Here is a 27930-nt window from a genome sequence, read left to right as displayed (position 1 = left end):
GGGATGAGGGTATGTTTGCAATAAACATTCCCATTGACACAGTCACACATTGTCTGTCCGAAGAGCAGTGTCTCGACAGAATGAAGTGTGCTACAATGCCCTTCTCCAGCGGATGCGCCACTCTTCTCTCTTTCTCTCTCTTTTCCTGGTCTTGCGCTATGCCCTGAGGAAACGGTCACACCGAGATTGCGAACAAGCTAGAGATGGGGACGGAAGGGTCACGGAATTTGGAATTCGTACACAATGGCGAATCAAGAAACTCAGCAGCGCCGTCCCCGTCAACAACGCCGGTCCAAGGATCGACCGGTGGTCCCGGCTAGGGTTCCGTTGAGGCTGTTGCTGCGGGTAGCGTCGGTTGCCGGAGGCATTCAGTTTGGGTGGGCATTGCAGCTCTCGCTTCTGACGCCGTACGTGCAGCAGCTGGGGATCCCGCACGTGTGGGCCAGCATCATATGGTTGTGTGGGCCGCTCTCTGGGCTGCTGGTGCAGCCCCTGGTGGGCCACTTGAGCGACCGCTGCACCAGCCGGTTCGGCCGCCGGAGACCGTTTATCTTGGGCGGAGCGTTGGCGATCATCATTGCTGTTCTGATCATCGGTCACTCCGCGGACATCGGGTGGTGGTTCGGCGACACGCCCAAACATCGCCCCTGGGCTGTGGGCGTTTTCGTTTTCGGGTTTTGGATTTTGGACGTGGCTAACAACGTCACTCAGGGCCCTTGTAGAGCCTTGCTTGGTGATCTCACTGGTATATCTTTCTTCCCTATGAATTTCCAATCGTTAAGGACCAAATCAAAGCCCTAAATTCGCACTTTCCTCCTTAAATATGAATTACATGTTCGTTTTTTATTCTCGTATTGTACTTTTTTTTCTTGATTCTTCCACAAAGGCATGCTATCATCATATATTCAGTTTGGCTCCAACATGTTTGTTGTTTAGATTGGTTATTATTACTGTAACCTGCCAAGGAAATACTTTAAAAACTACTAAATTGATGAGCTAACTATTAGGTAATGTTGATGTCCCAATTTTCAACATATTAGATCGTGTGACAAAGTAGTGCATGAAAAGTTGATGTTCAATTTGGAAAACTTATGTGCGTTTGGTACAGAACTGCAGCTCCGTAATTTTTATTTGATACACAAACTGAGGCCGTGTAGCTTGTCCAGGCTATTCGAGTGTTTGCTTCTCTCCAAATTGATAGTTAGAGACAAAATTGCCCCGACTGTCTTACATTGGTTTCTGTCAAGGAAACTATAAGTCACTTATTATTGTTTTGGATAGAAAAGTCTCCCTAGGGTTAGAGTGGCTTTTTCTCATGGTATTCGAATTGTCAGCATGGGTTATTTCCGATGTATAACTACAACGTGCTTTCCATGCTTTAATCAGGAAAGTAAATACGGTTTTCTTAGATGGGAACTGAAATTATTGATTATGCTGCATTGCATGTACTCGTGATTTTGGTTTCTTAATGTTCACTTTTTTCAGAGGCCATTTTGGTTGAAGTCCTTGTGCTATCTGTTTCTTTTTTCAAGACCCTGTGATTCTGAAGATCTTTAAATAACTGGATAATTTGAAGATTTATATAAGGGGAAGCCAAGGTTATCAAACTCGAAAGTTTATGTAAATTTGTGAGAGTCGAGTCGTAAACTCAACTTGTAAACTCGTAAGAGTTTACTTCAGATGAAAAAAATATTATATAAATAATATCTTAATTCAAATAAGTCCACAAAATTATATAATTTTAAATAAATAAAATTTATAGATATATTGTTCATAAAAATAAATATTGTAAAATATAAATACTTGGATTATTGTCATTAATCTTGACACATTTCATTAAGTAGGTGAGGCGACAGAGAGGCACGAGAGATAGTGACAATCAGGTCATGAAACCCTAAACCCCAAACCCCAAACGACCTTGTTTTTTTTCAATTTTTCCCCCTTTCAAGCTCGCATAATCGTTCCAAATTCGCGATTCTACATGATCTTACCGATTTCACAGTCGATTTTACCGAGTTTACACAAAAGAGTTTACTTCCGAGTTAACTCGGAAGCCATGTCTGGGAACGTAAACTTGTACGAGTTTACGAGTTAACTCGAGAGTTTGATAACCATGGAAGAAGCTATTATAATTTATTGTATTTGTACATTGAATTTTTTGAATGAAAATTGAACGGAAGATTCCAAATAGCAAAGATATGGAGTTAGGTAATGGACTGTATATTGGGTATTGGCCGCTTAAGGAATTGGCCTATAATTCCAGTGCTGGCACTAGACCAGGGAGACATCAACTAAAAGGCATGTCACCGTGACCAACACAGGCTATCGGGCTAGTATCTGTGTAACTGCCTGAGTGGCACGGTATAAGGGGAGTTGGTACTCATAAATAAGAGGGTCATTCTCAGATGAAGGGATAAGACTTTTGTTTACCCTAGAGACCAGATAGCAGAGAGAAATAGAAAGAGAGTTCATTCTAGTGTTTTTGTTAGCTTCTTTAGCTTAAACAGGAATAGTTAATCTATATAAATGGAGAGAGACAATAGTATTTAGGTTTATTTTCCATTACTCCACTTTGCAGGGAGGTTGGTTCAAAGGATTGGAGGGAATGGGAGAGACTTTAATAGAGGGCATGATAATGGAGGAAAAGAAGGTCCTTTTGTTTGGTTAACAAGAGTAGAGATGGAAAAATATACATAATAAACTGTTCTACCAATGTAAATATTAATGGAAGGGATGAGAGTTGAAATAATATTTTATGGTAATTTAGCCAATTGATAGGAAGAACCTTGGAATTTGGGAGAACCACACCAGAAAAGTTAGTTTGTTGTAGTTGGAGAATGTGGGGCTTTATAAACCCGCACTAGAATTCCATACTTCCAGTGAGAGGCTCCGTTCCTGTATTTCACAATTAGATCCTAACATTCCCGTTGTCTAAAGCCTGATGCCCATGCAGGCCGGCTATCTACTGGGCCTTTGACTAGTCTTAGGTGAACACTGCAAGAATCAACTACAAAAGCAGATTCTTTACTGAAACAACACAGACCCAATCTAGGTTCAATGTGAGAATAGGAAGGAAAGATCTAAATGGATTACCTAGGAAAAATCTACACTATGTGACTCTCCTACTGCTGCAAATCTATGCCACAAAACCAATAAACCCTTGTTCTTATATAAATAGTAACTAACTAACTAACTCAAATCCCCTTTCTTCTTGATAGAACCTGTTTATTCACGCCAACACAATCTACATATTAAATCACTTTCCTTACCGTCCAAATTTCCCAATATTAGAGGCTTGTTAAAAATAGGAAGAGGGATTGTGGCCCTTCATTTTTTCCTTCCAAACTTTTAACCCAAATGAGGTAAAAGAAAGCATTTTTCATTTTCCTCCAACCAAAAGACTCTTAGCATTTTTTTTTAATTCAATTAGTATGAGATTTTTTTTTCTTTTTCTCAAGGAAAGGGGAGGGAAAATGACAAGAAACTTGAGAGAATTGCATCTGATAAGCTAGGCATTATAATTGGAAAGTCCATTTCTCCTTCAAAAGTTTACTAAAGGGCTCCACTATAATAAATTTTAATTACAATAAGTATTTTCACTATTACTACTAGCTTACTTAAGTACACAATGCCACTCTTGACAAACCCTCCGAATCACCCATGAGATTAAAGCACCAAGTATTCTCTGACACTAAGTTGTTTTTGGCTTTCATGAGTATTTGTAGTTGTCACTTTTGACTGCAAACAAGAGAGGTTTGATAATGATTATAGGAATGTAAAGAGTATATACAAATTCTTATCCATAGAAGGTCAAATTAATTTAAGTTCTTTTAGCGCTTTAGTTGAATTAGCAAATTCTATTGAGTGTATTATTACATTAAGATATCTTATTTTATCCTTTATTACTTCAAAGCATAGTCTTATTTGTTGTCATCAAAGAACAAAGTGTAATGATAGTTTAACAGAACCCCACACTATGATTTCTTACCTTCCAAATGGATTTTAATAGAAAAAGTGTATAGATAATTTATTTCATGAACATTTACTACCATCTTAGTAATTTTATTAGGGATGACAATGTGGGCTGACAAACCCTTCATTTAGCCTGCAAAAAGTAGGCTGGACGGACTGACTCACATAAGAATTGTGGGGTACTTTTGTTGGCTTACCCTGCATAATAATTGGCCCGTGGCCCTGTCTGTAGATCAACTTGCTTAAACAAAATCTTGAAACAAAAACTACAACAAATGTTGTAACAATAATCTTGGTTTATTGTTTCTTATCTTTGTTGCACTTGATGAGTTTACAATTGACCAAAAAATTAAAACAAGCTAAATAAACACAAGATTAACAACTGCATCAAATAAATATGTCAAAGTTAAATATTTCATGAACAAGGAAACATAAACAGAAACTATTGCCCAAGCTACTAAAAACCTATAGTAATTAACCATCATTTTGTCTTGACTTCAAAAGCATCACTGTCGTTTTTCCATATAACATTGGATAAAGCCTTGGAAGAGCTTCCATTTTCTACTCTTTCATAATTGTAATCTTCCCATTATCATCTGCATACATTTGAACAATGAGAAATGATGAAGTTAAAAAATAAATAATACAATATAAATAAGATCAGTTAAAGATATTTTATTACGCTCAGAAAATTTGTGCTTCCAAATTGAAGTACAAATAATTGCTTCCACATTTTCAGGCAAGAGATGATCCCTACACTTGTTAAGGATTTGAGAACCAATGCTAATGCAAGCAAGAGAGTTGGCTTAGGGACTCAAGCGTGAAGTTAAGGAATAATGAAACAAAAGAAAAGAAAAGAGGACTAACTCACTTAGGATTAAAATATAGTGGAACTTTTGTTGCGGGTTATGCAGGCTAGCCTGCTCCATCTCGTCGTTGGCCTGCATGGTTGCAGGTTATGTCGAGTGGGCCTAAGTGGACTAGTGGGTTAAAATAATCAACCCTTCCTGCATTGTCATCCTTAAATTTTATGTCTAAAATTTATTCTTAGGTTAATGAATTGTAATTATGTTCTCCTTGTAAAGGTTATTAAGAGTATGTATGACTTATAGGACACTATGGGATGAACTGCAAAGCTTACAATGCGACATGACTATACAAGCCTACTTATAATGTTTAGTGCGTGTTATTTGTTGTTAGTAGGATCTTAAGTTTACTACTAGAAGATTTTAGAGATCTTCATTACTACAGAAGATGATGTAATGTTTCAAATTAATCAATTGAATAAGAATCTTTCTTTTAAGATTTCTCCTTTCAAGTTGGTGTTGGAGCTCCCGATCTTGAGAGTCCAACTTCTGCTTTTCTTCTTTATTGTCTTAGTTATTGTTCGTTTTGGGGTTGCTTGAAGTGCACCCATTTCCTTTAATTATTGGGGTTGCTTGAAGTGCACCCATTTCCTTTAATTATTGGGGTTGCATGAAGTGCACCCAACTTGTGGTTCTGTCATTTCTAACCCTAGCCACTATGATCCATTGGGGTCACTGAAGGAGTTGTCGCCGGAGCTGTCATTATTGATGTTGTTGGAGCTTTCTATCTTACTATTCTATATTATCTAGGAGGGGAGTTAAGGAATCCTTACTAAATATGTTTTTAGTTCCTAAACTTTGATATGAAATTGAAATTTGTCTTTGTCCCAAACTTTGATACAGTATGGTTCCAAAAATGAATAAATATAATCCACCTAAGCCAATTTGTTAAAACTTTTTAACGTGTCAAAAAGGCTGGCATTTAAGTGGTTTACAGATTTGACACGTTCCAGCTCCAATGCTAGTCTAAAATGTCGTTTAACATGTAAAAGAAATTTAACATCGTTGGGATAAGAGAATTATATCCATTCATTTTTAAAGTTTGAGGATCAAAATGTATCAAAGTTTGGAACAATGATTAATTCCAATTTTGTCCAAGTTTTAGGACTACAAACATATTTAACCTATTTAATTTAGTATGACAACTTAAGATTTTGAAAATCCTTGCAAAACTCCGTCATCCTCTTCAATTGAAGAAGGAATGCTTGCGCCACATGCTGAAATTGAACGTCTAAAATCTCTCATGAAGTCTATTAGTAAGTCACCTTCTAGTACTTGCTCCCTAACCATGATTGGTAAGAGCTTCACTTCCTCTTTCAATGTTTCTAAAACTACATGTAAGGACTCTTGAGTTGTAGACTCTAATGCAACAGACCATATGACCCTTCATTCATCTCTTTTAACATCATATCTTTCTCTTCCTAGTAATCTGCATTACTGTTGCCAGTGGGACATGTATCCTAGTAGCTTGACATGGCAATATATCTCTTTTGCCATTCCTCAATCTTAAAGATGTCCTTTATATTCCAAAACTTTCTAATAAACTTATTTTTGTTTAAAAACTTAATGATGACATTGTTCTATAACCTTTCCCATTCAATGTGTTTTTCAGGATCTTGCAATGGGGATGACGATTGGAATGGTTAAGGAATAGGGAGAGTTGTATTGCTTTAACAACTTGAAAACTAAGGATAGTATTAGTATACCAACGGGTACCTCTTGCCTCCACTCTTGTACTACTTTTAAGTCCTCTCAAATTTGGCTTCTCCACCGTCGTCTAGGACATCCATATGTTTCTCTATCATCTAGACTCTTCTTTCTTTCTTTTGGAGAATTAAGAGAAAGAAACTCTCTTTTCATATTATTATCTTCACACTAAACACATACTTATACAATAATGAAAAACAGTAATCAACAATAAACAGTAAACAATAGGCTCCTACAGAGCCTATATCTGAAAACATATTACATTTCAACACTCCCCCTCAAGCTGGAGCATATAAGTCATATGCCCCAAGCTTGGAACATATGAATTGAATTCTAGGCCCCCTTAGAGATTTGGTCAACATGTCTCCGAGTTGTTCATTAGAATTGACAAATCCAGTAACCAGTTCCTTTGACAACAACTTCTCTCTAATAAAATGACAGTCAATTTCTATGTGTTTCGTCCTCTCATGAAACACAGGATTGGAAGAAATGTGTAGAGCTGCTTGATTGTCACAGTACAGTTTCATTTGCTCATTTTCACAAAACTTCAATTCTTGAAGAAGTTGTTTAATCCACACAAGTTCACATGTAGTCAGAGCCATAGATCGGTATTCAGCTTTAGCACTAGATCGAGCAACAACGTTTTGTTTCTTACTTTTCCAAGATACAAGGTTCCCACCAAGTAAAACACAATATCCTGTAGTAGATCTTCGATCAATTGGACTACCAGCCCAACCTGCATCACAATATCCTTCGATCCGAGTGTTTCCCTTGTTCTCATACAATAGTCCCTGTCCTGGACTTCCTTTTATGTATCTGAGAATGCGAAGTACTGCATTCCAATGATCAACATGTGGATTTTGCATAAATTGACTCACAACTCCAACTGGATAAGAAAGATCAGGTCTTGTTATGGTAAGATAAATGAGTTTTCCAACTAGTCTTCTATATCTCTCTGGGTCTGAGAAAGGTTCACCCTGATCTGTCATTAACTTTTGATTTGGGTCCATGGGATTGTCAATGGGCTTGCAATTTGTCAGACCTGTTTCCTCTAAAATGTCAAGAGCATATTTCCTTTGTGAAATAATGACACCTTCTTTTGACTGTGCCACTTCAATACCAAGAAAATATTTTAGACGACCCAGATCTTTAGTTTGAAAGTGATTGAACAGATGATTCTTTAACTGATTAATTCTAGTGATGTCATTCCCTGTAATAACAATATCATCAACATACACCATGAGATAAACACATTTGTCAGGAGAATAGTGACCATAAAACACTGAATGATCCGCCTCACAACGTTTCAGTCCAAATTTTTGCACCACCTGACTAAATTTACCAAACCAAGCTCGAGGTGATTGCTTTAAGCCATAAAGGGAACGACGCAACTTACAAACTAATCCAAACTCCCCCTGAGCAACAAATCCAGGAGGTTGCTCCATGTATATCTCCTCTTCCAGATCACCATGAAGGAAGGCATTTTTAATGTCTAACTGATAAAGAGGCCAATGACGAATGGCAGCCATAGCAAGAAAAATACGAACGGTACTGTTTTTAGCCACAGGAGAAAAAGTATCACAATAGTCTTGGCCATAAACTTGAGTATAGCCCTTAGCTACCAGTCGAGCTTTAAGGCGATCAATTTTACCAGTAGGACCAACTTTAACAGTATAAATCCATCTACAACCAACAGGCTTCTTATCAGGAGGAAGAGGGACAAGATCCCAAGTGCCATTGTGTTCAAGTGCCTTCATCTCATCAACCATGGCTTGTCGCCATCCAGAATGAACAAGTGCCTCATGAATATTATTAGGAACCTTAGTCGATGATAATGAGGAAACAAAGGAGAAATATGTAGGAGACAAGTTATGATAACTCACAAAATTATAAATAGGATATGGATTGCGAGTAGAACGAATACCTTTACGGAGGGCAATGGGCCAGTTATCATCTGAATCAGTAGAAGGTGAAGATGATGAAGGATCCATGGTCTGAGGATCTGATGCAGAAGGATCTGAGTCTCGAGGATCGTCAGTGTTAGGAGTTTGAGATTGGGTTCGACGTTGATATGTGATAAGAGGTGGAGGAACAATGTTATTTGGATTTTGATTTTGAGGTACAGAATCAGGAATAATTAGAGGATCACATGTTGGTAAAGGAAACATTTGTTGAACAGAGGAACGATCCTCCATGGAGGAAGAAAAAAAAGGTGTATCCTCAAAGAATGTGACATCAGCTGACATATAATATCTCTTTGTGGAGGGAGAATAACATTTATACCCTTTCTGAAGACGAGAGTATCCTAAGAAAACACACTTGATAGCTTTTGCTGAGAGCTTATCAAGACCTGGAGAAACATTATGAACAAAACACATACACCCAAATACACGTGGGGAAACATGGTATAAAGTGTCGTTGGGAAAAATGACAGAGTGAGGAATTTTATTATTAAGAGAGGAAGAAGGCATCCTATTGATAAGAAAACAGGCAGTGAGGACTGCATCGCCCCAATGATGTACAGGAACATTAGTATTCAACATTAAGGAACGTGCAGTTTCAATGAGATGTCTATTCTTTCTTTCTGCAATGCCATTTTGTTATGGAGTGTGAGGACAGGTTGACTGGTGTAAAATTCCTTGGGAAGATAAGAATGAAGAAAATGCTAGAGAGAAGTATTCCTTAGCATTATCACTTCGAAGAATTTTAATTGTCTTCCCAAATTGGTTCTTAATTTCAATAAAAAAGGACTTGAATATGGACAAAAGTTCAGATCTCTCTTTCATTAAATAAACCCAAGTACATCGAGAGAATTCATCAATAAAGGTTACAAAATAATTAAAACCAAATGAAGTAACACGACTTGGTTCCCAAATATCTGAATGAATTATTGAAAAAGGAAAATCACACTGTGTCTCAGATCTTTTAGGATAGGAAGATCTAACATGTTTTCCTAATTGACAAGATTCACAATCTAAGACTTGGATGTTTTTGAGACTTGGAACCATCATCTTCAACTTGAACAAACTGGGATGGCCTAGACGATCATGCAGAAGTTTGGGGGATGAAGTGGTAAAGCAGGAAACTGAGGAATGAGGTTTTAAGAAATAAAGTCCTTGAGACTCATGTCCTTCTCCAATCAGACGACCTGTCCCATGTTCCTGTATAACAAAAGAATTGGCCGTAAAGGTTATGGAACAATTTAAGGTACGAGTCAACTGACTCAAAGAGATTAAATTGTATGGACAATTGGGAACATATAACACAGAATTTAAACTTAGTGAAGGAGATAAGGAAACTGTTCCAATTCCCTGAGATTTCACTTTTGATCCATTGGCAACGGTAATGAGATGAGGAATTCTTGGAGAAGACAATGAAGAAAATGAAGGAATGTTACCAGAGATATGGTCTGAGGCACCTGAGTCCAGAATCCATGGATTATGACCTTCCACAGATTGAGATAGGCTGGCTGTAGGCACACTAGTCATGACAGAGGATTGGCCAGGATTAGACGGTTTTCCAGACTTGTAACGTAAAAATTCTTCATATTCTTCCTTTGAAATTCTGGATTCTAGATCACCAGATTTAGACACATGAGCAACTTTGTCTGGATATCCATGTAGAACATAACATTTGTCTCGAGTATGGCCTAGTTTCTTACAGTATGTGCATTGAGGAGGAGGACGTATGCTACGACCACCACGTCCTCGGTTGCTTCTGCCTCCTCCTCTTCCTTGTGGCACTCCTCTTCCTTGTGGCATTATCATAGCTGATGTTCCAATAACATCGATTGAATTCTCATCTTTCACCAATGGAGGTACTCGAAGAAGTCGAGTAACCAAACCATCCATTGAAGGGATTTGATCACCAGCTAAAACTTGATCACGTACATGATCATAATCGGAGTGTAAGCTTCTCAGAATTAGGACCATGTAAAACTTGTCAAGCTTTTTATTGATCCCTTCTAATGAATCAGCTACAAAGAAGTTCTTTAATTCTTCTACAGCAGCCCGAGCCTTTGCTATATGAGAAACCATGTCATGGTTGACTTGTTTTAGAGAAGCTACTCTTTGGGTTGCATCAAAAAGACGTTGTACATCATTAGCAAAAATATCTTCTGCCCTTTTCCAGAATGATGAACATGTTTTATAGGGTCTCAAGATATCTAAAACCTCTTGCTCCACTGACTATCACAAAATTGCGCATAACTGAAAATCCAATTTTTGCCATTGAGATTTTTCTTCATCTGGAACCATAGAGATATCTTGTTCTAGATGATCATGGTGTCCTTGACCAAGAAACCATAATTCCACTGCAGAAGACCAAGATAAATAATTTTTCCAGTTGAGTTTTGCAGATGTAATGATAGGAGTTGCAGATAGAGAGGAATTAATTGTAGTAGATGCCATTACAGATCGGAAAATGAACCAGACTTGGAGAGATATTCAACTATTGGGAGAGAGAAAACCCTAGGTATCAATTACACCCACTGAAACAGGGAAGTAAGGTCAGATATAGGCTCAAGGAAAATCTTAGGAACAAATGTAGAGATTTTTGCAATCTCTTCAATTTAGGAGCCATCCAGAATTTTAGAAGCCAGAGGCAGTTTGAGTAGGTATTTTTTTTCTCTCTTACAGTTTTTTGAGGGATTTTGGGGAAGCGAAAGGAGATGCTCTAAGGGAATGGCTGAAATGTTAACATTGTTTATGTCTTATAAAGAGTATTTTGATCATATTCCTAACAAATGTGTGACATCTTAACGCATTCGTCCATTTGTAGGATAGAGAAGCGATATTGGAGCGTGAAGTTTGCAAGAGTGATTGCACACAACCTAACATCGAGACTAAGTAGGGCCTATTGTGATGTTTATTTTAGAGTTGGAAGATTTAAGATGGAGTTAATGGAGAAAAGAATATTTTAGAGAGAATATCTAAATGAAAAGGGCTTTGTTATATTTAGTTGAATAGATTCTTAATACATTGAGTGGGATCTATTTCCTTGGTGAAGATTAAATGGGGTGTAGCGTCCAAGGTACACGAAGATGCATTTCCTCAATACAAAAGTATACTATTTCTTGAGTACATTAATTAACAGTTAAGAAGTGGATTTTAAACCTAATTCAACCCCACAAAATCAGCTTATAAGGTGAGGTTTGCACCCACTTATATATTATAAATTGGCCTTATCTCTAGTCTATGTGAGACTTCCAACACACCCTCCTCACACCTAGGTATATACATCTCGAGCGTGAGACTAGACATTCATGGATGGTCGATAACAGCCCGATAGCGGGTGGAACAACATGCCCAACAAACAACACTAAGATAGGTTCTAACCTGACTCTGATACCATGTTAAGAAGTGAACTTTACGCCTAACTCAACCCTACAAAATCGGCTTGTAAGGTGAGATTTGCACCCACTTATATATTATGACCTTATCTCTAAGACTTCCAACATTAACCATGGTTGCTATTTCACTGAACACCCTAACAGTAGGTAGAAACTGACATAGCTGATGATTTGATGGAGAGTTCATTAGAAAGTCATCAAAGGTGATAAGCCTTTTGGAGGACATCATTGGAATGCTGTTGGAAATCTGTTGGGAGTCACCGGCAGTTGCAGGTCATAGGAAAATGTTGCTAGAAGTGTTTGATGGTGGAGAAGAAGGCCAATGGAAAAAGGAAGGTGAAAGAATCTCTTGCTAATATTCAAATATCACATACATACATCCATTCTCGAACTCCATAAGCTGGACTGTTCTATCATTTATTTGGTTCCTCCTTTCTAAATCTACTTGATGTATCGTGTAAGAAGCAAAAGGTTGATGTGTATTATATGATAAAATTTTCTTTTGTAAATATTTTGCACATCTTCTGGGAAGTTTCTATTCGTATTCTGTCTCTGATCTTAAAGTATTCCCGCTGAAGAAAAACTACTATTTCACTTAAAATCTGAAATCAAATTATCAGCATCTGACAATGGTGAATACATGGAAACACAAATATTGTACCAGATATTTTGCAGGAAATTTGTTTTCTTCTATCTCTACCAAATTTGATAAGTTTGATACAGTATACAAAAGAAGGTAGTTAGTACAGTTGTAATTACATAACTGTAACAGACTATTATAAATAGTCTTATTAGGAGGTGAGTAGTTGTAATTACATAACTGTAACAGACTATTATAAATAGTCTTATTAGGAGGTGAGCAGGAAGTTTTTTTGGGGTTTTTGGAGAAGGGGAACTAGGAGAGTTAGGGTCCTCTCAAAAGACCTTTGTTTTCTGCTATACTTTGTTGTTGTGTTCCTACCACATTGGTAGGACCGTTCTGTTCCGAATAAAACATTCAAGAATCTGTCTTGGTATTTTCTTTCTGGATGTTCTATCAAATGGTATTCGGAGCTTCTTTCTTGGTCCTGTGGTAGCTGTGTGGGGGCATGGTGAATACAAGAATGGAAACAAGATTGGATGGGCTGGAAAAGATAGTGCAAGAATTGGTTCAAGATCATGACAGAGCAGAAAAGGAACATCATGAGAGGTTCCAGCGGCTGTAAAATTTTGTTAGCGACTTACGGTGGTGGAGAAGATGTCGAGTGGGCCAACGTGTGGGTCGAATCAGAATATGGGTACTCCTCTAAAGTCTGTTGAACAAAAATAAGACTGACAACTGAATGCTGGATCATGTGGCGCAAATTAGATATTCCTATCTTTGGGGGAGATGTTGTGTTTGGCTGGACCAACCGGTTGGAAAGATACTTTCATCTCCAAGAAGTATCTGAAATGGAAAGAATGCAGACTGTGATGATAGCTTTGGAGGGGAAGGCCTTGCAATCCCACTTGGGAATCATTCAAATTGGCAGTGGTTTGTCGCTTCCAGTCCAACATGTTGAAGAATCCTTTCGAGGTGGTTATTGCCTTAACTCAGACTGGTTCGGTTGGGGATTATGTTGAAAATTTTGAATAGTATGCAGGGCTGATAAAGGGGATTGATCAAGATTATCTTATTGGGATATTCTTGAATGGATTAAGGGATGATATTATGGCAAAAGTGATGCTGTATGATCCCTCAACTGTGGCATAATTAATGATGAAGGCTCAAATGATGGAGGAAAAAATCCAAATTCTGTCTATAAAGGGAAGGGGCCAGTGGAGAATAAAGTTGGGTCGGGTTTCAAAATCAACTAGATAACTAGAAGTTTCTCCAATGATGTGGGAAATTCTATTGTCGCAAGTAATCATAATAGAGGGAAAGGGGGGACCCAGACATAACAAGTAGCATCATTAGTCACCACGGAGGGTAGCCAACCACGTCTACCTAACCCTTGTCTCCTCCACTTACCGAAGACTATATTCTGTAAGTATATCCAGAACAACTGCTAGATACTAGAAAGACCACTCAAGGTGGCTTAGAAGTTCTTGTCAAATGGAAACATCTTCTAGATATTGAGAATGGTTGGGAATTTAGATATTGAGAATAGTTGGGTATCTATTGCCTGCATTCATAAAGAATTTCTAGAATTTCACCTTGAGGTCAAGGTGAATCTTCATGGAGGGGTATTGATAAGTTTGATACAGTTTACAAAAGAAGGAAAAAAGAAAGTAGTTAGTACAGTTGTAATTACAAAACTGTAACAGACTATTATAAATAGTCTTATTAGGAGGTGAGCAGGAAGTTTTTTTGGGGCTTTTGGAGGAAAAGGGGAACTAGGAGAGTTAGGGTCCTCTCGAAAGACCTTTGTTTTCTGCTATACTTTGTTAATAAAACATTCAAGAATCTGTCTTGGTATTTTCTGTAACTCTGGGTGTTCTATCAAAATTGCTAATGTTTATTTCTACACGGATGATTATCTGCTTGATATGTACTTCTGAATAGAGTTCTCACTTAAATTAAAAGGACATGTTTTTATCTTTTTATTTTGATTACATCTTGCCTGAATGGTTTCTGCAAATGTGGCCTTCAATGTCTGAATAAAACTCCTTAACCTCCACCTCAAAAAAGAACGAAAAATATACAGCAAGAATATATCTTATCTATATTGTAATTTATTTTAAATTAAAAATATTAGTGATAAAACAAGAAAACAATACGTTGACTGCTTCTATATTTTGTTTATGTATCTTTGAAATGTTAGGCAAGGATCACCGAAGGACACGTGTTGCAAATGCTTATTTCTCCCTGTTTATGGCTATTGGTAATATTCTTGGATATGCAGCTGGATCATACAGTGGTTGGTACAAGGTCTTTGCTTTCACCATGACCCCTGCATGCAATATTAGTTGTGCAAATCTCAAGTCTGCTTTCTATCTTGATATTGGTTTCATCGCTGTCACCACTTATATAAGCATCATGGCAGCTCATGAAGTACCTCTGAGTTCTAGTGGGGCACAACCTGTTGAAGCAGCAGCAGGGGAATCGGGTGCTGCTGGAGAAGCTTTTCTGTGGGAGCTATTCGGGACAGTCAGATATTTTTCAACCCCAGTATGGACAATACTGTCCGCTACTGCCTTAACTTGGATTGGGTGGTTTCCATTTCTCCTTTTTGATACTGATTGGATGGGCCGAGAGATTTATGGTGGTGAACCAAATGAAGGCCCTAATTATGATACTGGAGTTAGAATGGGGGCAATGGGCTTATTGCTTAATTCAGTTGTTCTTGGAATAACGTCTGTACTCATGGAGAGGTTATGCAGGAAGCGGGGGGCTGGGTTTGTGTGGGGAATCTCAAATATCTTGATGGCTGTCTGCTTTATTGCAATGCTTATTGTAACCTATCTGGCAAATAGAATTGGCTATATAGGCAAAGAACTACCACCAACTGGCATTGTGATTGCTGCATTGACAATCTTTACCGTTCTTGGGTTTCCACTTGCAGTAAGTTGCTCTATTTCCTGCTAAAAGCATTTTGTTTGTTCTTTTTTCTGCCAATATTGAAGGCACCCTTTCTGTCTCCCATGTTCCTTAAAACAAAAACTCAAATTCTTTCTTTTTGCATGGTTTCAGTGACTCATCATATAAAGTATCTTAATTCATTTGATTTTGTCTGCATGATCTCTTTAGCTCAAACTGGCTTCTGTCCTCCTATGTACCTTAACATAAACAGTACTATTATGTCTCCTAGAGTGTCTTGACTCAAGCTTGGCAGCAGTTTTACCACAAACTGGCATTTTCTATCTCGAGAATCAAGACATGTCAAAATTTAAAATTTGGACATTACCCCATTAATTGTGCATGATTTTGCCAATATATTATTTGGGAGTTCTGTGAAAGTAAGTTAATCTGGCTTCATGGATCAATTATTTCAGATCACTTACAGCGTTCCATATGCCTTAATTTCCACACATATTCAGTCATTGGGGCTTGGCCAAGGTGAGCGGGGTTGATAGCTCATTCTTTCTTGTGAGTATATTATTGTATTTTATGGCTACTTATATTAACTGTTAGTATTTCCAGGATTGTCAATGGGGGTCCTAAATCTTGCAATAGTGTTCCCACAGGTATTACTTTTTGAATTATCCCCTATTTCTTGTTTCTTTTGTTGGATGGGGTGAGGTGGGAGGTTGAGAACCAAAGGAAGTTCTTTGCAATTGCTTGTTTGGCATTCCCAGTAGATTTTGTGAAGAAGAATCTTTCTACTTAAAATCTAACTCAACTTCACAAAATTAATTTGTAAAGTGAAATTTGCATTCATATGTATCCTATAATTTGGCTATATCTTTAGTCAATGTGAGATTTCCAACAAAAAAGAAATCAAACTGACAATCAACAAAGAGAAATTAAGAAATGTGGTTGAATTTGTAAATCAGTTTACCATTATAGAGTATTATTATAAAAGTCAGTGAACCTCTGTTGCAGAGCACATGGTTATAAAGACAGAGGAGCACTACATTACATTACAGTTATTCATTTGAACAAACTACAGCTGTCAGCTGTTTACTTCTAACTAATAACTGACAACTGTTCCTTGTGTTTAGTCTTTGGATGTAAAACATGATTGTGCATTGAATTTCCAGCACTGAGTGATCATATTAAATAATCAGAGTGCCACAAGGGATTGCTTGCTAAGTGAGTCGAGTTTGAATCCATAATAGAGCAGTAGTAGCAGAAGCAAGGGTCGTGTATAGCTTTTGTGCTTGACCAGCTGAACCAGTTAGTTTTCTTGACAATCAAGAATGCCGTACCATAAGTTGATCTTCTATCATCAGGAGATGTAGCCCAATCAGCATCTGTTTTGAGAGTTTAGAACCAGAAATCATAGGAGAAAAAATGGAATTTGTTCTAGCATATTTGTCTTGGCTAGCAGATCCTTTATATAATATGTTTGTGTCAAGAGTGCCATTGGGCTGTGGGTGTACTTCAGTAAAATGATCCAAGGCCCCTACTGTTTGAGTGAAAAAACAGAGTTTATGAATAAGATGCTTAATCAAGAAAGTATAGTTTCTAGTTAATCATATACACCAAACTTATTACAAATATAATTAATTTTAGGACCTCTAACGGACTCGGAAGAAATTTGCCAAATGATTGTTAGAGTTGACAAAACACCAAATTTGAAGCAATATGCAAGGAAGTTTAATTCTCCGAGCGACTGCTTGAAGAAAATAGTTTACACGAGGTCGAATCCATGATTCAATACTCTCCTATTACATTGGCTGGGAACAACATTTTGTTTCTTTCTAGGAAGTTAAGTTATTTCCAATAAGAATGTAGTATTGGGAAGTAGATATCTTTTTAGTTAGAGAACCTATTGAATTCTCATCCAAATGTCTCACAACTCAATAGATAGTAAGGTATTATTGCCTGCAGATATACCTGTCATTTGAAATTACTTAAATACTATTAATTATATCTAAAAGGTTGGTCTAATTTAATGTATGATTCAATTTTTTTTAGTATAAATGCATTTGCCAAATCAGTTATTTTAATGTAAACATGTTTCAATTCTTTTATTGTTGTTTAAAAATTTGTATTGTAAAAAATATAGATGAATACTTGCAAATATTCATTAATAATTGTGGTTACTCGCTTAACGCTTACTCGTGTGGGTATGGGTTGGGTACATGAAGAATTTCCATCCAACGATGTGGGTGATGACTGTTACTAGTCGTTTTTGTCTTGTTCTATTACCATTCCGACTTGGAGCTCCTTTTATACATTTCAATATACGAATGAGAGAATTCCAATGCCCTTCACAAGGACAGTTAAGAAATTTATTCACAATCTGTGAAGAAGTTGTTTCCTCCCAAATATTCATCACATCTGTCCTTTGAAAAATGGCAATACTAATCTTTGACTTGTGCTACATCTATCCCCAAGAAGTGATGGTGTCCACCAAGATCTATTGAAGTCACAAAGACCGTGAGCTTTTCTCTAATACGCAGCCATAAGCAACAGCAACAACATCATTCTTTCCTTTTGATTAAAAAAAATGCAGCCATAAGACCTTAAAGGTGGCAAAGGGAAATGATACATATGAAGAATTGGAAAACACCATAAAGGCACTGAATATTAGTGGTGCGAAGAATTTGTGCTTATTTCCAAACTCATTCACTAGTCACTTGAGCACGAAAAATCTACTTCAAAATGGGTGAAATGGTGAATTTTAGAATGCTACATAACTACAGATCAATCTTGTTCCAACAAGAATTATCAGCCTCCAGGATAGAATCAATTTCCACAGTTAGGTGATCAACATTGTCTTGACCCTTAGCTGAAGCTTGATGTCAGAAATCCAAGTGTCATAGTTGGTTCCATCCAGCTTGTCGAAAAAGGGACTGGGAAGGGTACATTTGGAGAAAATAGGAGGATAAACTTTGGGAGTTGGGAGTGATAGAAGACACCACCATGGGTGACGACCTAAAATGTGGAAACAACCTGTAATAATAAGAAAAAAGAAAGTTAGAGCCCCTATAATGGGCCAAGAAAGTACCGAACAAGGTAGAGCACAGTGGGAAACATTGATAACAGTTGGAAAGAGTGGTAGACAGTGGGCACAAGAACCCAAGGCCAAAACATGTCAAAGCTAAAAAAAAGAGTATGAAAGCACAACTCGGGAAACTAAAGAGACGATGTTTTTGTCCATATAGGATTGAGTCACGAACACAAAATAATCCTTCTTGTGACATATGGTTGAGGCAAGAAGCATACCCCGCCTTAAGTTGGGATGAATGTAAGTTTTTTCTTATAGGAAAGAGGAAAAGCTATATACACTAAATACATTAATATTTATGAAAAAATTGTAGGCAGTAACCAAGAATTATGGAATTACTTTTCCCTTCTGTTCCGTCTTTTTATCTCCTCAGTATTGAGTCTTCCCTTTGTTCCTTTTTTAACAACAGCAACAACTTTTACTTTTATCTCAAACCTTGAGTTGCATCAGTTGCCTTATAATACGTGCGAGTGAGGAAAGCTGATATATCCTTCACTGTAGTAAGAAACATACATGTGTCATTGATGTTGGACTCCGTGAAGAAAACGTCTGATTCTCCTTGGCCTTTTCAAGGATGTGAGAAATACACCTCTTTCCCTTGAGATAGGTTAGAACAAGATGGGACCATTTGAGAAAGTTTTCCTATGAAGCTCTAAAGTCTTAGAGTTCAGTCTTTTTATGAAAAACTGAAATCTTCTTCTGTTGATTTTGGATCAGACATCATGGAAATACGAATTAACAACCTACTGTCTAATGAGTGATTTTACATAGAGAAAATTGCAATGAAGGTTATTATGATGAAACTGTAGCAATTAAGATTGCACACTCCTGAAGAATGGCAATGAAGGTCGTAAGTGGTAAAATAGAGACCTGGACACCAGGAAAAAACCTAGAGCTATGATACCATGTGAAAATTTGTGTAGGAAGTAAGCAATGATTATGGAATTACTTTTCTTGATACCAGATAGAAATAATACGTGGGTGTTTAACGAAAAATGAAGTCCTAAGTAAAGGAAATAAACCTCTTCAAACAAAGGAAATAAATCTCCTGAAATAAAGACACTCTAAATCGGGAGCAAAGCTACCAAATAAACTCCTAATCCAAATCCTTTAATTTTAGGGATTTCTTACAAACAAATCTGTAGTTATTATTCAATCAATCTATGCTTATTGTGCAGTAAACGTGAAATATTTACACCCATATTTCAACAATATTTAAATGAAGAAATATGATAATCCTAATTAGTGGTCCACATCACATGGTTTTCCTTGGGCCAAACTCATCTCCATGGGATCAACTTGTAAGGTGGGAGTTTCCTAATATGTCCATTGAAAACGTGAAAATTGAGATTTTTTCCAATATGTCCATTATAACCTGCACTATTGAGCTTGATAGGTAGACGATATGGTAGATAACCCAACTTTAAAAACTAGTTCATGAGGTGAGGCCCATGCGAGTTACTCCCTCTACTTATATACATTATGACTATATTACTAGTCAATGGTGGTATCATTAACTCCAAAAAATTGCTCCGATAGATAGTGGATCCACCGAGATGAGGTAGGGTTGTTTCTTGTTAACCTTTAAATACCATGTTGAGAAGAGAGAAAGCAAGACACATGATTAAGAAAATAATTGCCTAATTACTATAACTGTATAAATCCTAGAATTGCTTAATTACCATAATTAAAATATCTTAAATATCTAATAGTCTATAAAAATATATCGAGTTAAATCTCACAAGTGGTCCTGAGTCACAGTACCCTCACAATTTCTCATCACTTGATAAAATGAGATTTGTAAATGAATAATCAATTAATTGACGTTGATACATGTATTCGGATACCATTAATAGCAACGGGCAGTACAGTTATAGTCTGATCCCGTACGGTGAACTTCCTTAACTATACATAATTTATAGTACTCTCCCAAGGTATTTTGCTGAGTAAAACTAAGAGGGCAGTAATTTTCGTGCTGGGGCCATCAATTGAGATGTCTTTTGACTAAGAATAACAATTTTTGGCATGGGAACTGAGAAAAGTTTAGAGAGTTGAGACATTCCTGATACAAGTGTCAAGATATGTCTGATACATGGGTCCTTTTTAAAGGTTTCCATGCCTATGTTTTAACTTTTAATTTGGTCAACTTATTCCCACCTTTCATCTGCACAGTGTAAGACAATTAAAAGCTGTCCATTATTACTAGAGTACAATAAGGAATATAATTCAAATAGGCACAAAAATAAACCATCTGTATAAAACAATAGAAATAATCTCCAATTCCTTGGCATATCTCTGGAGAAGATTTCATTAAATAAATCATGACCTGAGCACTCAAGGTTGGTCCTTGGAGATTTGTTTCACACCAAAACATTCTCGAGTAACGACTGAGATTATGAGCATTTTGTTACAGAGAGGTAGATTTGTGAACAGAAAATTTATAAGAGCTTAATAAAGCTTTGCCTTACTCCTGACAAAGCCTTTAAAATTAGTTCAAAGAAATTTGGATTGAAGGACACAACATCCGCTGAGAATTTCAAATTGCCTACACTATAGGATATATGCATCAATTAAATGCACTATACTGTGACTGACATTATGGTCTATGTCATTTCTTCAGGCTCCACTTTGGTTTTTTTCATTCATTATGAGCCTGAATTATTGCCTCTGTAAAACTAATTCAGGCTGCTGAAGAAAGTACTTGAAATACTCATCTCAATTAATTCACTTTTCCTTGATCCATCATGTTCTGAATTACGTATTGCTTGAGACAGGCAATGAGATTTACCCAGAGTCGCACTACTAATTTGTACAATCATGCAGGTTTAATGAAAATTTGCTTTGTACTTTTGCCCTCTTCCCAGATTGACAGATTTCAAGCATGCCAGTAGACCTAGATTATAGAATTATTTTCAAATAAGAAAATTCATGAAATTATTTTACAGTTGTAAGTTTACGGAGATTTATCTCTTGCAAAATAAAACTGTGGTGAAGGATCCTATTTGAGCTGCTAAGTTTATGTATATGAATGTTTGGATTAGATGGTGGTGTCCCTGGGAAGTGGACCGTGGGATCAGCTATTTGGTGGAGGAAACTCTCCGGCCTTTGCCGTGGCAGCTGTTGCAGCCCTTCTCAGTGGATTAATAAGTATCTTGGCTATTCCCCGACCTGGCGGTCGAAAGTCTACAAGTCAAGTATGAGGTATCATGTTCTTTCTACATTTGACACGGATTTCTTTTCAAAGAGGGATGAGGAAAATGGGCAGGTAGCAATAATGTGTAAATAGTTATGTTTTACTTCTGTTTGATTGTAGTCTTTTTATTGAGCCTTCTATTGATTGAGATATCTCCGTCCCAATCATTTTGTAATACGAATAATTGATTACATGGATGTGTTTTTATTTTATTCATCATTTTTTATGGCCGATGAGCTAAGTTCTAGTGCTATTATTTTCTGATGTTTTGGAAGCTTTTGACTCTCTCTGTCTCTCTTTGGTCATTCTGACGAGTGAGTGGCCTTGTTCTAAACAGTGAGAATGTTCTGCTTTGTTAACCACGAGGGACCCTCTACCGGCCGTGAGAAAGGGTGATTTTTCTTGATGTATAAGGAACAATGTAAAAGAAGAAATTCTTATAGCACTACTTTTCCAAACATCCTCTTGCAACTCATATAATCATAAAAGCTGCCATCAAATACTGATTAGAAGATTATCTGCAATCAGTGGAGAATTTCTTCCTTGTAGATCATCACCACCTGTGTAGATGTTGCTTTTAAAGGCTAATGCGGTGGGAAGTAGTTGGGGCATCTTCTGTAGGTTCTAAGATTTCTCGTGGGCAACATCTTTACAACCAAGATGAGTTGCTGCTGTTTGAGAATTATTCCATATGAAAAATTCTTTTATTTTGGGGAGTGTGCGTGATGCTTCAAGCATGATGTATTGGAATTTTAAGATTTTTGTGTAATTTGTTTGTATTAGTTAGATAAATGTGCTTTTTGGCCAACAGTGAATATGTTAATTGTGCTGATGGAAACCTTGATTAAGACACGGTTTTAATGCCCCATTTTTCTTTTGGGTTTGATTTATAATGGTCATTTAATGTGTACATTTAATTTATCTTACTTCTTTTGAACATGGAATAAATTCTTGTTTTTAATACACTTCACTATTCATGAAAGTCTGATTTGCTTTCAATTCTTCGTACATTTGTCTGTTCCTAAGACTCAAAGAGCATTTAAAATATCAACCTTTATGTCATCATTGTCCTAACTATTAGTGATCAAATCTTCCAACCACGTGCCAGCTGCGCTGCTGGAATTTATCTGTCTAACCAGCCAGCAAAACTTTCTGTAAAGATTGGATTTAATTTTGCAGGTTATTATAATTTACAGGAACTGAGTGGTTGCTATTGCCGAGAGGGTTGGATGAATGAATTTTTCATATTTTCAGTTTGTTATGCTCATTTTATATACAAAAATCATGATTATTAATTCTTTTCGTTGCTGGTAATTATTGGGCACACATTTCCATACTAGATTGTATGCCATGCGTATTCTACTGTTTATCAGAGTTCTAGCAGGTATGCTTTCTGGATTTCGTCCATATGAACATGCAAGTGTATGTCTCCATAAATGATAATTTATGTCGCGTAGCGACGGAATGCAATAGTTATATGTACTCTTCATTAAACCAATTTACGTGAACTGGTAGAGAAAGGCGAGGCGCGGTTCAGTAGAATAGTTTGTCCCGGTGACATGTTCCTACATGAACACATCCCATCTCTCTACATGATTGTGGAAAAGGTTAGAGGAATACAATTAGCGAATCTGTTCGAGCGTCTTGAGGAACATGATCGTTGTTAATGTCAAAGTGAAAACACTTATTATTTTCCTTTTCATTAAGTTAAAAGAAGTTGTGGCTGATCTCCAATATAGCAACTTGTTTTATGATATCTTTTTTATCGATAAGAGTAAGTTGGCACGCCATCATGACGTGATCCTGAACTCGTGGCTGCCATTTAATATAATCTTTTGCTGTTGGAGAGATATCTAGAGCTTACGCAGCTGCACTTTGCCAATCCATTTAGTGTGCCAAATTCGAGATAGGTTTCCTCCCATTCATATTTATTCATTCTTTGGATGAGACTGGTTTTTTCAGATTGTCCATTGTCAGAACCTTCACTGTTGCTTTATAAATTAATTCCAAAGCATTGGTTCCCTTGCATGATACATATCTTTCATTTCACATCAATTTGGTGAGCTACAGACACATGGAATCTGACATGGGATGGCCTTGAGTTACAGGAGATTTTTAATATATTTTCTTTTATCATTATACAATGAAATACTGATGGCTGAAGTTGCTCAGACGGCAAGGTAAAAAGAAAAAAAGAAAAAGAAGAAAGAGTTTACCTGCTGTGTTTGGGCTAATGATGATACAGAAGTTTCTGTTTCCTCATATAAAACGCCATGCTCTCATATTCACAGACTCACCTTAATTCCCTCATCTTCTGATATAAGATTAAATCGTTGTAATTTGAGCACGTAATTCTCTCTAGTGTCTCCTATCTCCCATCTGTCTCTTCTCCATACGGCCAGCTACCATCATTCCCCATTAACACCACTGGTGGTCCCTCTATGACACCAACACCTACCTCCATAATCCACACATATTTTGCATATGTAAATGGATATAGATACACATATCCATGAAGATAACCTTTATAAAAGGGGGAAGTGGAAAAAAAAAAGTGCAATATAATATAGCAGGTAGGAACACAGTAGTTTTATAATATGAACTACTACGGGAAAACCAACCTATGAACTTGACAACGGGATTCGTAACTTTGATTTGTAACCGTGTATCTCACTTAGAAATCTTAATAACTTTTGATTTTCCTTTACTGTTTGATGCCAAGAAATATTTATAACATGAACTAGTGGACACCCGACCACTAGATATATTTGAACATATCTGCTTGGTAAAGGATAAAACATTCAACAAGTGATAATAGTGGGAGTACAGCAAGAGGCATAGAACCGTGTGTGTCCTAAATTGGATGCAAGAAAAAACTTGCTTAATCTGTTAAATAAGGTAGCAGTCAAGGGAATGTTTCGCCCTTCGGCTGCTTCAGATGGTCTATATATAGACAATGGAGGTGTTAGGAATGGAATTTAGGACATGGTCTGGAGAAGATTGAGACATGCATGGCTTCGCTGCCTCAACCAACATGCAATGCCAAACATTTTGCCAGCACTACAAATTAGCAACTACCACCCACTGTCCAAAACCAAACAAAATATGTTGTAGTAAAAGTGAGTTAAAATTAGTACAAACTGTTGTTCTCTTCTTATTATATTCTTCTATATCTATATGGTTTTTCTCTCTTTCTTTTCCTCAGGTTGCTTATTTGCACTTTTTTGCTCTTCTCTTTCTTCCTTCCTTTTAAAGGTAAAAGAATTATAAAAAGTATCAAATCAAATAAAATTATCTTGAGTGCAAACACCAATGCATAAGCATCGTCTGTGCCCTTTCCATTCTAAAAGTATCATCACATCCCATACCAAAATGAAAAGGGAATATTAATAATAACAATAATAAGTTTCTTTGACAAGTAGGGGACTTTTTCTTTGGTGAATTGGGTTGCCCAACACTTGCACTTGGCATTTCCAGTTTGAGGATAAAATTCTGTGTGTTCCTTATACAGGGAAATGGAAAACCCAACGTGGTGTTTTAAAAAATTATCCACGCATAATCCATCCATTATTAATAACTGGGGTAGTTTAAACCACTATTATAGCCATCATTATCAAATCAAAGCGTGTGATCGATTTGACGGCTAAAATAACCACTAAAGCGAATAAATCTGTCCATTCTTTTTTCTTGAGTTTCACCATCCAGAAGATAACACCACCTTTAGCTTCCAATTTGTTTTTCACCTTTCTCCTTTTAAATATATTATCATTATTATAATCACATATTCTTCTATTTTCTTTTTTCTAGACAAAGAGAAGGTCGGTTGCCTCAGAGGACCTCATAAAGCATTTCTTCCGTTCAAGCTTCTCTCTCTCTTTCACCCTGTTCTTTTGGTAACAGTTGTTTCTTTTGGTAATTAATTTCATACTCATTACTGTATATAGTTCAGCAATATTTCTCTATAATGACACGTAACCTTTGTAGGGCCACCTTTTCATTCATAAAAACACATTCCCCTTCACCCTTTCCCTCGCATCCTCACACAAAAAACCCTCTAATTCTTCCCTCACACAACTTCAAACGCACTGCACGATCACTAAGCCCAAGCCAAGAGACTAGTAGCAGACACCACCAACCTTGTTCTTCTGTATTCAAGCTACCCTTTGTTACATACATAATATATCCATCATGTGTAATCCCAAACCATCCTCATCATCCCCATTTCTGTGTCCCACAAAAGCCCACATCATAACTCCCGATCCCAAACTCAAAAATCACCCTCCGCTTCATCGTCAACTTCAGGATGAACTTCACAGATGGCCAACTCCCAACGAGGTAACGAGACACAGAGAGAGAGAGAGAGAGAGAGAAGATATTAATAAAAGGGGAATAAATCCTTGTAGCTATGATTTTTTGTGAATGTAATTTAAATGAAGTTGCGGAAGATACCATCTTCATGGTCACATCACACGATGAAAAACAAATAATGGGAGATTATGATATTAACGTGTTTTTGTCGTATTTTTTGTCCATGGTACTTTATAATTTTGGAGTGCATTGGTGCAGGTGATGGCAGAAATGAAGGCACTGGGGAAGATATCAGTCCCAACAGCAGTGACCGGGTTGCTCTTATATTCAAGAGCCATGATCTCAATGCTGTTCCTAGGATACCTTGGGGAGATGGAGCTGGCCGGAGGCTCTCTGTCGATCGGCTTCGCGAACATCACCGGCTACTCCGTCATCTCAGGTCTTGCCATGGGAATGGAACCCATTTGCGGCCAAGCCTACGGCGCAAAACAATGGAAAACGCTTGGCTTGACCCTCCAGAGAACCGTCCTCCTCCTCCTCTCCACCTCCATCCCCATCTCCCTCACCTGGCTCAACATGAAGTCCATACTCTTATGGTGCGGCCAGGACCACCAGATATCCTCCACCGCACAAACCTTCATCCTCTTCTCCATCCCAGACCTCTTCCTCCTCTCCCTCCTCCACCCTCTCCGCATCTACCTCCGTACCCAAAGCATCACATTGCCCCTAACCTACTGCTCCGCCCTCTCCCTCCTCCTCCACCTCCCCCTCAACTTCCTCCTAGTCGTTCACTTCAAAATGGGAGTCTCCGGCGTCGCCATAGCCATGGTATGGACCAACCTCAACCTCTTCCTCTTCCTCTCCTCCTTCGTCTACTTCTCCGGCGTTTACAAAGACTCGTGGGTCCCACCCAGCTCCGACTGCCTCCGCGGCTGGTCCTCCCTACTTGCACTTGCGGTTCCCACCTGCGTCTCTGTCTGCCTCGAATGGTGGTGGTACGAACTCATGATAATCCTCTGCGGGCTTCTCTTCAACCCCAAAGCCACCATTGCTTCCATGGGCATCCTCATCCAAACCACCTCCCTCGTCTACGTCTTCCCCTCCTCCCTCAGCCTCGGCGTCTCCACCCGCGTCGGCAACGAGCTCGGCGCCAACCGTCCCGCCAGGGCCCGCATTTCCATGATAGTCTCACTCGCCTGTGCCGTCGCGCTCGGCCTCGCCGCCATTGCATTCACCACCCTCATGCGACATCAATGGGGCAGATTCTTCACTTCTGACACCGAAATTCTTGACCTCACCGCCTCCGTGCTCCCCATCGTCGGCCTCTGCGAGCTCGGTAACTGCCCGCAGACCACGGGCTGTGGCGTCCTCCGCGGCAGCGCCAGGCCCACCGTCGGAGCCAACATCAACTTGGCCTCGTTTTATTTGGTGGGCATGCCCGTCGCTGTTCTCCTCGGGTTCGTCGTGAAAATGGGTTTTCCTGGGCTCTGGCTTGGGTTGCTTGCGGCTCAAGCCTCTTGCGCTTCTCTCATGATATTCGTTCTCTGCACCACTGACTGGAACGCTCAAGTGCAAAGAGCCAATGACCTTACCACTGCTAATTCTACTTCTCCCAAGTTACCCACCACTCTCACGCCAACAACCTCAAACCATGTTTCTCTTCCAGAGCCTCTTGTCACCCATGATCACCTTCCCCACACACCCTCTCTTGAAACAGACCCTCTCATTATACACACCGTAAATTAATTCACCCATTATTTAATTAACCATTTCATCATTCCTCGCCAGAATCCACACCAGATTGAATTGTACAACTTGTACTGAGGACAAAAAAATTTAATATTTATCTTCTCCCCCTGTTTCTCTCGCATTCATTATCCACTCTTTTTCAGGTGGTAGCGATAGTAATGATAAAATTAAACCCCTATAAACTCGATTTTATTACGTAAAGTAACC

General features: G+C 38.0%; 2 protein-coding genes across 9 annotated transcripts; both read left to right on the top strand.

Annotated features, from left to right (window-relative positions):
* Positions 1–25496, top strand: LOC108331509 (sucrose transport protein SUC4). Of its 5 annotated transcripts, none has more exons than XR_008248212.1 (6): positions 7–745; positions 14679–15418; positions 15850–15913; positions 15998–16041; positions 21515–21738; positions 22004–22140. XR_008248212.1 is itself a non-coding variant. In XM_052875775.1 (6 exons), exons 1-5 carry the CDS (start codon positions 244–246, stop codon positions 21671–21673), a joined length of 1509 nt encoding a protein of 502 aa, XP_052731735.1. In that variant the 5' UTR covers positions 7–243; the 3' UTR covers position 21674; positions 25474–25496. The 5 variants fall into 5 exon arrangements, 4 of the variants coding, with proteins under 4 accessions (XP_052731732.1, XP_052731735.1, XP_052731734.1 ...); XM_052875775.1 differs by lacking the exon at positions 22004–22140 and adding an exon at positions 25474–25496 and having other exon boundaries at positions 21515–21674; XM_052875774.1 differs by lacking the exon at positions 22004–22140 and adding an exon at positions 22846–22978 and having other exon boundaries at positions 21515–21674.
* Positions 24496–27924, top strand: LOC108331199 (protein DETOXIFICATION 48). 4 transcript variants are annotated; one of them, XM_052875769.1, is made up of 3 exons: positions 24496–24785; positions 25474–25559; positions 26233–27924. In XM_052875769.1, exons 1-3 carry the CDS (start codon positions 24674–24676, stop codon positions 27718–27720), a joined length of 1686 nt encoding a protein of 561 aa, XP_052731729.1. In that variant the 5' UTR covers positions 24496–24673; the 3' UTR covers positions 27721–27924. The 4 variants fall into 4 exon arrangements, with proteins under 4 accessions (XP_052731729.1, XP_052731731.1, XP_052731730.1 ...); XM_052875771.1 differs by lacking the exon at positions 25474–25559 and having other exon boundaries at positions 24667–24785; XM_052875770.1 differs by lacking the exon at positions 24496–24785 and having other exon boundaries at positions 25474–25578.
* The last annotated feature ends 6 nt before the right edge of the window (positions 27925–27930 follow it).

This window comes from Vigna angularis, chromosome 4 (assembly GCF_016808095.1).
Source record: "Vigna angularis cultivar LongXiaoDou No.4 chromosome 4, ASM1680809v1, whole genome shotgun sequence".
NCBI classification, from domain to species: domain Eukaryota; kingdom Viridiplantae; phylum Streptophyta; class Magnoliopsida; order Fabales; family Fabaceae; genus Vigna; species Vigna angularis.
The sequence above is the reverse complement of the archived record's forward strand: the minus strand, read 5'-3'. Positions and strand labels throughout refer to the sequence as shown.

Coding starts and splice junctions, on each gene's coding strand:
- LOC108331509 (XM_052875775.1), top strand. CDS start 244: ATGGCGAATCAAGAAACTCAGCAGCGCCGTCCCCGTCAACAACGCCGG. Junction 15,914..15,997: donor GTCATTGGGGCTTGGCCAAG/GTGAGCGGGGTT, acceptor TAGTATTTCCAG/GATTGTCAATGGGGGTCCTA. Junction 16,042..21,514: donor TTGCAATAGTGTTCCCACAG/GTATTACTTTTT, acceptor TGTTTGGATTAG/ATGGTGGTGTCCCTGGGAAG.
- LOC108331199 (XM_052875769.1), top strand. CDS start 24,674: ATGCATGGCTTCGCTGCCTCAACCAACATGCAATGCCAAACATTTTGC. Junction 24,786..25,473: donor CAAAATATGTTGTAGTAAAA/GTGAGTTAAAAT, acceptor TCTTTTTTCTAG/ACAAAGAGAAGGTCGGTTGC. Junction 25,560..26,232: donor TCTTTCACCCTGTTCTTTTG/GTAACAGTTGTT, acceptor GCATTGGTGCAG/GTGATGGCAGAAATGAAGGC.